This window comes from Rutidosis leptorrhynchoides, chromosome 7 (assembly GCF_046630445.1).
Source record: "Rutidosis leptorrhynchoides isolate AG116_Rl617_1_P2 chromosome 7, CSIRO_AGI_Rlap_v1, whole genome shotgun sequence".
Lineage (NCBI taxonomy): Eukaryota > Viridiplantae > Streptophyta > Magnoliopsida > Asterales > Asteraceae > Rutidosis > Rutidosis leptorrhynchoides.
In genome coordinates, this window is record NC_092339.1 from 286,890,114 (window position 1) to 286,902,427 (window position 12,314).

Genomic DNA, 12,314 nt, shown 5'->3' on the forward strand with positions numbered 1-12,314 from the left:
AGCTTCAAAGGATCCTTGGATGGCTTGAAAGTTCTTGAAGCAGAATCATGACACGAAAACAAGTTCAAGTAAGATTTCCACTCGAAATAAGATTGTTATAGTTATAGAAATTGAATCAAAGTTTGAATATGAGTATTACCTTGTATTAGAAAGATATCTTACTGTAAATAAGAAAGATTTCTTGAGGTTGGATGATCACTTTACAAGATTGAAAGTAAGCTAGCAAACTTGGAAGTATTCTTGATTTTATGAAACTAGAACTTATAGAATTTATGAAGAACACTTAGAACTTGAAGATAGAACTTGAGAGAGATCAATTAGATGAAGGAAATTGAAGAATGAAAGTGTTTTCAGGTGTTTTTGATCGTTGGTATATGGATTAGATGTAAAGGATGTGTAATTTTGTTTACATGTAAATAAGTCATGAATGATTACTAATATTTTTGTAATTTTATGAGATATTTCATGCTAGTTGCCAAATGATAGTTCCCACATATGTTAAGTGACTCACATGGGCTGCTAAGAGCTGATCATTGGAGTGTATATACCAATAGTACATACATCTAAAAGCTGTGTATTGTACGAGTACGAATACGGGTGCATACGAGTAGAATTGTTGATGAAACTGAACGAGGATGTAATTGTAAGCATTTTTGTTAAGTAGAAGTATTTTGATAAGTGTCTTGAAGTCTTTCAAAAGTGTATGAATACATATTAAAACACTACATGTATATACATTTTAACTGAGTCGTTAAGTCATCGTTAGTCGTTACAAATAAATGTTGATTTGAAACCTTTAAGTTAACGATCATGTTAAATGTTGTTAACCCAATGTTTATTATATCTAATGAGATGTTAAATTATTACATTATCATGATATTATGATATATTAATATATCTTAGTATGATATATATACAGTTAAATGTTGTTACAACGATAATCGTTACATATATGTCTCGTTTCAAAATCATTAAGTTAGTAGTCTTGTTTTTACATATGTAGTTCATTATTAATACACTTAATGACATTTTTACTTATCATTTATCATGATTAAACATAGTGTATCAATATCTTAATATGATTCATATGTATTTAGTAAGACGTTGTTATAACGATAATCGTTATATATACCGTTTCGAGTTTCTTAATTCAATAAACTCAATTTTATGTATATAACTCATTGTTAAAATACCTAATGAGATACTTACTTATCATAATATCATGTTAACTATATATATAATCATATATATGTCATCATATAGTTTTTACAAGTTTTAACGTTCGTGAATCACCGGTCAACTTGGGTGGTCAATTGTCTATATGAAACCTATTTCAATTAATCAAGTCTTAACAAGTTTGATTGCTTAACATGTTGGAAACACTTAATCATGTAAATAACAATTTCATTTAATATATATAAACATGGAAAAGTTCGGGTCACTACACTTCTACTTGTACAACGCCGCCATTAGCCGTTTGAATTTTATTAACCGAGGTTTTAATTCGGAACAAAGATCAGATTTTCCAAAAGTTATGGTATAGGTAGCACTACAGTCAAAAATCCATTGATTATTACTTTTTATTTCGTTTGTAATAATATTAGCTTTCCCATAAGAAGTTTCGTTTTTTAAATTTGAGAACTTCATTTTAAGAGGAGTTGTACACTTGATTTTATGAGTTGGGCTAGGAATACCCTTTAAAAAACTAATTTTAGTTGGGCCAGATTCAACATATTTTCTAGTTCTAGTTGGGCCAGGTTTAGGTCTTTTATTATTGATAACTAACCAATCAGATAAGGGTTTTGTCTTATATGTATCTGCTTTAGCAGATTTCTTTTTTTTTTCATCATGTATCCCATCGTTCCTTTCACAGCCGCTATGTGGTCAGGTGGGTTTACTTTGTTTGATCGATTGAGATTAGGGTTTAACCCTTGTTCTCTCATCAGATCTTGCAAACAATTAAACCGATTATAGTTTGATCGATCCCTTTCTACTTTGATCGATTGTTGCAATTTAGGGTTTGAAGGTTTTATTCTTCTGATCGAAATTTGTGATTTGAGATTAGAGTCATTTGACTCTCTCTTTGCTACCGGTTTTTGTGAATAAAGCTTTAAACTTGGATCAACATTCGAGTTCGAGGGTTTTTTCCTCACCCATTTGGTCGGTTTTTGCTAGGAACAAAAATTTAAAGGTAAAATTTCACCTCTTGTGGTGCCGTTGCAGGTAGCCGTATGGTTGCCGCCGGTCACCGCCGTTACTGTCGTCACCACTCTGCCGTTTTTCTGTCGTTTTTCGATGATGGTTTCTGCATCTGTTTTGGCAATGGCGGTTGCGGTGGTTGATTTGTGACAGAGAACATCGAGGTAAGTTTTTCCATTTGGTTTTGAGTTGCCGTCCAAATTTGACATGGCGGCTTGGTTTGAGCTACCGTCAATTTTGGACATGGTAGCTTTATTTTTGGTAAATGATGATTAAGCCATAAATCGGTTGCTTTGATTTCGGATCTGCAATCCTTAAGCTCGTGATACCATGTTTACAATTGATAAGAATATGATCGGTTGTATTGAATTTTTGATTAATTGATTACAATCTGAATTGTATTCCAAGTGTTTATCAACTAGTGGTCTTATACACAAAAGATCTAACAGCTCTTTCTATGTTTGGTATGGCTCCAATACACTTTTGGAACCCCATTACAATTGAGGAAATAATACTAACTTTGCTACTGTTGGATCCGTTGTATTGTTGGTTAGCTAATCTTGTGACATGGCTCAAAAGGGAAATGATGAAGCTACTTTCTTATCTCAATAGTCAAATTATCTAAAATGGTAATATGACTTTGTTGATGCATTCTAACAGGTGCAACTCAATTAAACAAGTACAATCTAATCTAATAAAATTAAGAAGTTACTTATATTTCCGGTGCATAAGCTAAGAGGTTCAATTAGAATTAAAGTTGCCTCCAAACTTAACCCAATTAAACGAGTATAATTAAATTATAAATATTAATTACGTTTCCTAATTAAGTTATCTTCAAATACAACACAATTTAGAAAAACGTCAAATTACTCAAAGAAAGGTTGTTACAATAATCATAATCGGGCTAATTCTAAAGGCAAGCTACTGATCATGCTACAACCATTGTTCTCAAAGAAATGGCAGGCTAATCGCTATCTACCCATATCTTGACAGCTCTCCATAAATTAACTACCACGAGACACAAAAAACTTCTCCACTCCTTGATTGCAACTCAGACGTAAAATACTATCTAGCTCGATTCCTTACGATCATAGATTAAATGTATGACGAAGTTTGTCTAAATGAAACTCAATAGAAATACATTAAACTTTCGAGGAATATAATTATACCATTGAGTAGAAGGTGTAACCGATGGATGGATCACTTTATCTGTATACTCCTTAGCTGAATGAAGCGGACACTTGCCATCGGGTCTAGCAGTCATGACCACCTATCATGTAAAGGAGACAAAATAGTATCACTTAAATCCGAACATAAAGCAACCAAACTTACTTCATTATAACGACCTATGTTTGATCGGATCAAATCTCAACTCCAAGAATTATTGATCAATTAAGTAACAATACTCACATTCTTATTAGATTCTAAGTGGAAAATTCTATTATATTGAATAGACAATAAACACAGCCTGACTATCTATGCACTAATCAATCGACAAACATATAATGCGATTGTTTCCTAGCTTAAAAAAAGCATCAGATTGAATTGAAGACACAAAGTAGCACCTATATTAGACCACACTCCCGAGACAACATAATTACCAATAATCGAACCATGATTTTCCTGAATAATCCTCCTCAACAACGCATTTGGTTATGATAAGAAATTCTCCTACACTATTTAAGAACAAGAGCAACGTTAAACGCCTTAAACTCCCAATATTGAGACCTCCGTTATCAAAATAAGCAATGACAATGTCCATTTAAACTACACAATTTTTCAACTAAAATCACTTCCACCCCAAAAGAACCTAGACCGAATTAAATGATCGATTTACATTTAAAGATGGACATAAATATGTCCTGATGAATTCCGGGACATATTTATATCCATCTATTATTTGAGACAATAGCAAGCGTCGATTTATTGACGACTTGACTGTCGCTTAGAGACTAAATTGAATACCATGCAGGATTTAAAACCATGTAAATTTAATTCTGCCATTTTCGTGGCGTCTCGTGTTTTTTATGTTTTTTTCTTCAAGAAAATTCCTACTTACTGGCTGGAGGTCTATTCGGAAGCAATCACTCTATCCATAGAACATTGAGAGGGAGGAGTTTCTCTACTCTCGTAGTGTTTCACTCCCAGTAGAGAAATAGCTTCTCTTTATTCTAGAGTAGGGGAAGAATTATCAACATCTCACCTCCCCTATACCCCACACATGTGAGATTGAGTTTTGTTGTTGGTGTTGCTGCTTTCTAAATTAATTTCAGTAATTTTAATCGCCCCCCAATTGACAACGAATTCTCTTTCCATAGGGAATGTTTAGTAAAAAATTAATCAATCATCACTTCCCAATTGCTAATCAAATTCATGTTTTCTCTTATCGGAATTCCACGGTATATTGTCTGTGAAGAACCCACCCGACATTTCGAGTTTTTCAGTGCTTGGAGCGATACACTATTGTCGATCGTTAGGTTTAATGGAGCGAGTTTATAGGAGATCATATTTATAGAAGTTTGGACCTAGTTGTCTACTAATGTTTAATCTAAGGATGAGCAAGCGGTATGTTAACCTATGATCATTCTTTGAAACCGGATATATTCACACATGTTTGTTGAGAATAATTGTTCTAAATAGTGAAGGGTTTATATAATAGCTGAAGTGGTTTTACTTTTAAATTTAAAAAGCTAAATAAGTAAACTAAATGTAGATAAGAAAAGTTTGTAAGCAGTTCAAATAATGAATTGTATTTGTTGTGATTTCATTGGCTAAATTTTAGGGATGATGGTTGGAAGTAGAAGCCTATTTTTTTTTACTCATGTTACGTCAATCTTATATAAGTGCCCGATCTGAGATAGACTGGCTGGGAACAGTTTTGAAAATCAGATTACTCATCACCACATCTTAAGGGCGTTGAGACCATCACTAGTTACACGAAAATACTGCTTTCTCTGTAGTACTGTCACACAGATATCCGTCTAGAAGAGCCACCCGTTGTGTAGTGTTGTCACACAAAATAAGCACACCACCTAGCTGCTGCCCGGGCGAATATATGTTATCTTTTCTCGATGATTTATTTTATTATCTCATATGCTTATGGTGTGAATACTAGAATCACTACTAATTTATTACTCAATCAGTATGTCACTGGGAATCATGTTATGGTGATTCTGTTTGGATTGCTAAACTTTCGACACTAAACCTTTTAAAGTTCAAAGTGCCCCTTCTTCGGATGCATACCGTACCCGCGTCTATCAAATAAAGTAGGAGAACTAAATTTGAAAGCAATATCGTTTTTTCTTTTGTTTTTCAACCGTTCTTGATGCAACTAAGCAAATCATTTTAGTCCAACACTATTTTGAATAGCTTTTTATTAGTGGATTTGGTACAATCAAAATGTGATAGACAGATAGAATACTTAATAATTAAGTGTCTCTTTTTGAATTCATAAACTAAGTTTATATTTTAGAGCTTTAAAAACTAAATTGATGAGCTATAAATCAACATCAACATTTACATAACACGAACCAATAAGCCCCCTAATAATTCACATTGTACTCCATGTAATTAGTTTTTCCACGACTTCACACCTTAACAATGTTCAATCATGTCTGATAGCAATTTTCATGTACTTCAATCGTAACGTTGTTTTCATAATTTTCTAAGTAAAAAGATTTTAACCACTTTAATACCAACCAATTATTACACTGCCTCACTTATCATCCACACATTCAAAAAACATCAATACCATACTCAATTCTCACCACATGATCATATCTATCTTTAACGGGGAGTGATTCGTACACCACCTATTTTTAGCCGTACACCACCAAATGTGTTTTACAGGGTTGTACAGTAAAACACTATAAAGCATGTTTGATAGTGTATGACTAAAAATAGGTGGTGTACGAATCATCACCCCCTAGGCTAAAAATAGGTGGTGTACGAATCATCACCCTAAGTTAACGAGTAAAAAAATCTCCAACAAATTCTTTTCTATTACTTTTTGAATAAAAAAATGAATAAAATATTACTCCCCTATATTCTACATCGAAAACTCAACATAAATAAAGTAAAATATAAAACAAAAGAGAAAAAGAAAATATCGAGATGCCCAATGCCCCAAATTAAGACAAATTCAAATTACGGAAGAAAAAGTCATATCACACGGTAACCGGGCCCCACCTTTACTTTCACAATCATTATTATCTAACATTACCTTCCAACCCCACACATGTTTCTTCACGTCGATACTAATATCCGTTAAAGTCAACTAAAGTCAAACTTCTGACCTGCTCAGATCCCAATGAACAACCTCCGGCAACGTCCACCGTCAACACACCGTCCACCTGAATCCACCGTCGAACCTACCATCTACAACATCATCCCAGTCCACAACCTCCTAATCGACCACCCATCCCTCCGTTTCCCCGAAGTCCGTGCTGCCACCGCCGCACTCCGCGCCGTCGGCGACCTCCGTCGACCACCGTTCGTCCCATGGCAACCTCACTACGACCTCCTCGACTGGCTCGCCGCCTTTTTCGGTTTCCAAAACGACAACGTTTCAAATCAACGTGAACACATCGTTCTTCATCTCGCTAACGCTCAGATGAGATTACAACCACCGCCGGACAACATCGACACTCTCGACCCCGGCGTCCTCCGCAAATTCCGCCGGAAACTTCTCAGTAACTACACTCACTGGTGCTCCTTCCTTGGCCGGAAATCGAACATCTGGATTTCCGATTCTCGCCGGCAAGTCTCTGCCTCCGATCACCGCCGTGAGCTTCTGTATGTATCGTTGTATCTATTAATTTGGGGCGAGTCTGCTAATTTAAGGTTTATACCTGAATGTATTTGTTATATTTTTCATCATATGGCTATGGAATTGAATAGAATTTTAGAAGATTATATTGATGAGAATACAGGTAGGCCTGTTTTACCTTCGATTTCGGGCGAAAACGCGTTTTTAGATCGCGTTGTGAAACCGATTTACGATACTGTTAAAGCTGAGGTGGAGAACAGTAAGAACGGTACTGCACCGCATTCGAATTGGCGAAATTATGATGATATAAATGAGTATTTTTGGAGTAGGAGATGTTTTGATAAATTAAAATGGCCTATTGATATTGGGAGTAACTTTTTCGCAACAACGAGTGTATCAAAACGGGTAGGGAAAACAGGATTCGTTGAGCAACGTTCGTTTTTGAATTTGTTTCGAAGCTTTGATAAGTTGTGGATCATGTTGTTTTTGTTTTTACAAGCTGCGATTATCGTTGCGTGGAAAGATAATAAAAAGTACGCGTGGCAGGCGTTGGGTGATAAAGACGTTCAAGCGAAACTCTTGAGCGTTTTTATCACATGGAGCGCGTTAAGGTTGTTACAAGCGGTTTTGGATATTGTAATGCAGTATAAGTTGGTTAGTAAAGAGACTTTATGGCTCGGGGTTCGAATGTTGTTAAAGATCGTTACTTCGTTTATTTGGATTATTATTTTCGTGGTGTTTTATTCGAGAATTTGGAGTCAGAAAAAGGACGATCGGGTTTGGTCTAGTGCAGCTAATAAACGTGTCGTAACGTTTGTTGAAGTTGCAATTGTGTTTATATCACCAGAGATTTTAGCGCTTGCGTTATTTATTATCCCATGGGTTCGTAACTTTCTTGAAAACACAAATTGGAAGATATTTTACGTTATAACGTGGTGGTTTCAGAGTCGGACGTTTGTGGGCCGTGGGCTTCGAGAAGGTTTAATCGATAACGTAAAATATTCGTTGTTTTGGATTGTCGTTTTAGCTACGAAGTTTTGCTTTAGTTACTTTTTACAAATAAAACCGATGATTCAGCCTACGAAAGATATTTTGGATTTAAAAGGCGTAAAGTATGAATGGCATGAGTTTTTCGGTGACAGTAACCGATTTGCAGTAGGTTTGTTATGGTTACCTGTTTTATTGATTTACTTAATGGATTTGCAAATTTGGTACTCGATTTACTCATCGTTTGTTGGTGCGGGTGTCGGGTTATTAAGTCATTTGGGCGAGATTCGTAACGTGCAACAATTGAGGTTACGGTTTCAATTTTTTGCTAGTGCCATGCAGTTTAATCTGATGCCTGAAGAACAATTGTTGAATATGAGAGGGACGATAAAGAGTAAGTTTAAAGATGCTTTGAATCGATTTAAGTTAAGGTACGGTTTTGGTACTCCGTTTAAGAAACTTGAATCCAATCAAGTTGAAGCGCATAAATTCGCGCTGATTTGGAACGAGATTATAAAAACTTTTCGTGAAGAGGATCTTGTTAGTGATCGTGAAGTCGAGCTACTTGAATTACCGCAGAATACATGGAACGTTAGAGTTGTTCGATGGCCGTGTTTTTTGTTGTCGAACGAGTTGCTTTTAGCACTTAGTCAAGCGAAGGAGTTAGTCGATGCACCCGACAAGTGGTTATGGTACAAAATCGGGAAAAACGAGTACAGACGTTGTTCTGTTATTGAAACTTACGACAGTGTTCGTCACTTGCTTCTCATGATTGTACGGTACAACACCCAAGAGCATTCGATCATCACGACGTTATTTCAAGAAATCGATAATGCAATCAATATCGAAAAGTTTACCAAGACGTTTAACATGAACGCCATTCCAAAGATTCATTCGAAACTGATTACGCTTGTTGGTTTGTTGATAAAGAGTAATAAAGACGTTAACAAAGTGGTTAACACGCTACAAGCGCTTTACGAGGTTGTTACGCGTGATTTTTTCAAGCAAAAACGAACAATGGATGAGTTGATCGAAGACGGGTTAGCTCCACACGGTCCAATTTCGGGAACCGGGTTACTTTTCGAGAATGCAATCAAGTTACCCGATTTAGAAAACGCGAATTTCTATAGACAAGTGAGGCGATTGCATACGATTCTTACATCGCGTGATTCGATGAATAATATTCCCGTTAATCTAGAAGCTAGAAGACGAATCGCGTTCTTTAGCAACTCGTTGTTTATGAACATGCCTCATGCACCGCAAGTCGAAAGGATGATGGCGTTTAGCGTTTTGACACCGTACTACAACGAAGAAGTGGTGTACCATAAAGAACAGCTTAAAAGCAAGACCGAAGATGGCGTTACAACGCTTTATTATTTGCAAACGATATATGCAGATGAATGGGATAATTTTTTGGAACGAATGAAACGTGAGGGTATGGTGTCGGAGGAAGAATTATGGACCGTTAAGCTTCGAGAGCTTCGGTTATGGGCTTCGTATCGAGGCCAAACGCTTGCTCGTACGATTAGGGGTATGATGTACTATTATCGGGCTTTAAATATGCTCGCGTTTCTTGATTCGGCTTCTGAAATGGACATTCGTGAAGGCGCACGGGAACTTGTTTCTATGGGTTCTTCGAGAGAAGATGGTACAACAACCGAAGCAGTTAGTACAATGTTCAAAGGCCATGAATACGGAACGGTTTTGATGAAGTACACGTACGTTGTTGCATGTCAGATATACGGGGCGCAAAAGGCTGAAAAGAAGCCTCAAGCTGAGGAGATTTTGTATTTGATGAAAAACAATCCTGCATTACGTGTTGCGTACGTTGATGAGGTGTCGATACGAGACGGAATAAAACAGTACTACTCGGTTCTCGTTAAGTACGATCAGGAATTGGGTCGAGAAGTTGAGATTTATCGGGTCAAGTTGCCTGGCCCGTTGAAGCTCGGGGAGGGTAAACCTGAGAACCAAAACCATGCGCTTATTTTCACTCGAGGTGATGCGGTTCAAACGATCGATATGAATCAAGATAACTATTTCGAAGAGGCATTAAAAATGCGAAATTTACTCGAAGAATACAAACAAAAATACGGTATTCGTAAGCCGAATATTTTGGGAGTTAGAGAACATATCTTCACGGGTTCGGTTTCTTCACTCGCGTGGTTCATGTCGGCTCAAGAAACGAGTTTCGTCACATTGGGTCAACGGGTTTTAGCCAACCCATTAAAGATCCGATTACATTATGGTCACCCCGATGTGTTTGACCGGTTTTGGTTCTTAACGCGTGGCGGAATAAGTAAAGCTTCAAGGTTAATCAACTTAAGCGAAGACATTTTCGCGGGGTTTAATTGCACGTTACGAGGCGGAAACGTAACGCATCACGAGTACATTCAAGTCGGAAAGGGACGAGACGTCGGGTTAAACCAAGTTTCGATGTTCGAAGCTAAAGTTGCAAGCGGAAACGGTGAACAAGTTTTAAGTCGAGATGTGTACCGATTAGGTCACAGGCTCGATTTCTTCAGAATGTTATCATTTTTCTACACGACTGTCGGGTTTTTTTTCAACACGATGATGATTTCATTAACCGTTTACGCTTTTCTGTGGGGCCGGTTATATCTCGCGCTTAGCGGGATTGAAAACTCCGTATCAGACAACGCGAACGCAAATAAAGCGTTGGGTACGATTTTAAACCAGCAGTTTATCGTACAACTCGGGCTATTTACAGCCTTACCTATGATCGTTGAAAACACTCTCGAGCTCGGGTTTTTAGCCGCGATTTGGGATTTCATAACAATGCAGCTTCAACTTTCGTCCGTTTTCTACACGTTTTCGCTCGGGACCCGCTCGCATTACTTCGGTCGAACGATTCTTCACGGGGGTGCGAAATATCGAGCAACCGGGCGAGGTTTTGTAGTCGAACACAAAAAGTTCGCCGAAAATTACCGTCTTTACGCTCGTAGCCATTTTATAAAAGCGATCGAGCTCGGTTTGATCTTGATTGTGTACGCTGCGTATAGTCCTGTGGCTAAAGGAACGTTTACTTACATCGCGTTAACAATATCGAGTTGGTTTCTTGTAATTTCATGGATTATGGCGCCGTTTGTGTTTAATCCATCCGGGTTCGATTGGTTAAAAGCCGTTTACGATTTCGATGATTTCATGACGTGGATTTGGTTTCGAGGTGGCGTTTTTGCAAAATCCGAAGAGAGTTGGGAACAATGGTGGTACGAGGAACAAGATCATTTGAGGACGACCGGTTTATTTGGGAAATTGTTTGAAATCGTTTTGGATTTACGGTTTTTCTTTTTTCAATACGGCATCGTTTACCAATTGGGTATTGCGGCCCATAGTAAAAGTATTGCGGTTTATATACTTTCGTGGATTTACGTTGTTGTGGCGCTTGCGATTTATTCGATTATAATTTACGCTCGTGATAAATACTCTGCACGAGAACATGTTTATTATCGGTTGGTTCAATTTCTTGTTATTGTTCTTGGGGTGCTTATAATAATCGGTTTGAAGGAGTTTACGGAGTTTAAGTTTGTCGATATTTTCACGAGTTTGTTAGCGTTTGTTCCGACTGGGTGGGGTTGTCTTTTGATTGCTCAAGTTTTTCGACCCGTTTTACAGAAAACGTTCGTTTGGGGGACAGTTGTTTCTGTGGCTCGCACGTATGATACTATTTTTGGAGTGATAGTGTGGACCCCAGTTGCGGTTTTATCGTGGTTGCCTGGTTCACAGTCTATGCAGACCAGGATATTGTTCAATGAAGCGTTTAGTAGAGGTCTGCGCATTTTCCAGATTGTGGGAGGAAAGAAATCAAAAAGTTAATCAGTATATGAGGTAAAAAAAAAAAGATATGTCTTTATTTCGTAGCTTAACTTAATTTTAGATTATATATAATTATATTTATATATTTATGAATATATGATGAAAAATGATGATATATAACTTGTGTTTCAGGTGTTTGCTACAAATTTGTTGTAAAAGTTGTATATATTCAGCTTTGAGATTGTTATATACATTGGTAAGTCTGATTTTTCGTTTCTGTTCTATGATTTTTACTTGTATTATTGCATTTGTGCTGAATTTTTTTGTTTTTTTTTTTCTGCAGATTTGGTGTTGGAATTATAGGCATTTGGTTGTAAAGTGACATTTATTATGAAGATATCTAGCAGTAGAGGAGGAAGGAAGATATGGAGTTTGAATTATTTTGTACTTTGTGTTTCTGTTTAATCTTCTTTTTAACTGTTGTGATTGAAATTACTTGTTTATGATCAGTTATTTTTGGAGTTTTATATGAAGTAGAATTACAATGATTATTATAAGTCTGTAGTTAGAAAAAAGTACGTCGTTG

The 12,314-nt window shown here is 36.7% G+C and overlaps 1 protein-coding gene and 1 non-coding gene across 2 annotated transcripts; both read left to right on the forward strand.

The window, feature by feature from the left end:
• The first annotated feature begins 6,441 nt into the window (after nt 1-6,441).
• On the forward strand, nt 6,442-12,283 carry LOC139858300 (callose synthase 12-like). Its single transcript, XM_071847157.1, has 3 exons — nt 6,442-11,800; nt 11,921-11,984; nt 12,072-12,283. Exon 1 carries the CDS (start codon nt 6,509-6,511, stop codon nt 11,786-11,788), a length of 5,280 nt encoding a protein of 1,759 aa, XP_071703258.1. The 5' UTR covers nt 6,442-6,508; the 3' UTR covers nt 11,789-11,800; nt 11,921-11,984; nt 12,072-12,283.
• On the forward strand, nt 9,477-9,555 carry LOC139860778 (small nucleolar RNA J33). Its single transcript, XR_011763400.1, has one exon. It is a non-coding gene; the product is annotated as a small nucleolar RNA J33 (small nucleolar RNA).
• Nucleotides 12,284-12,314: the final 31 nt, after the last annotated feature.

Excerpts from the sequence above, each read along its gene's own strand:
- LOC139858300 (XM_071847157.1), top strand. The coding sequence starts at position 6,509 with ATGAACAACCTCCGGCAACGTCCACCGTCAACACACCGTCCACCTGAA.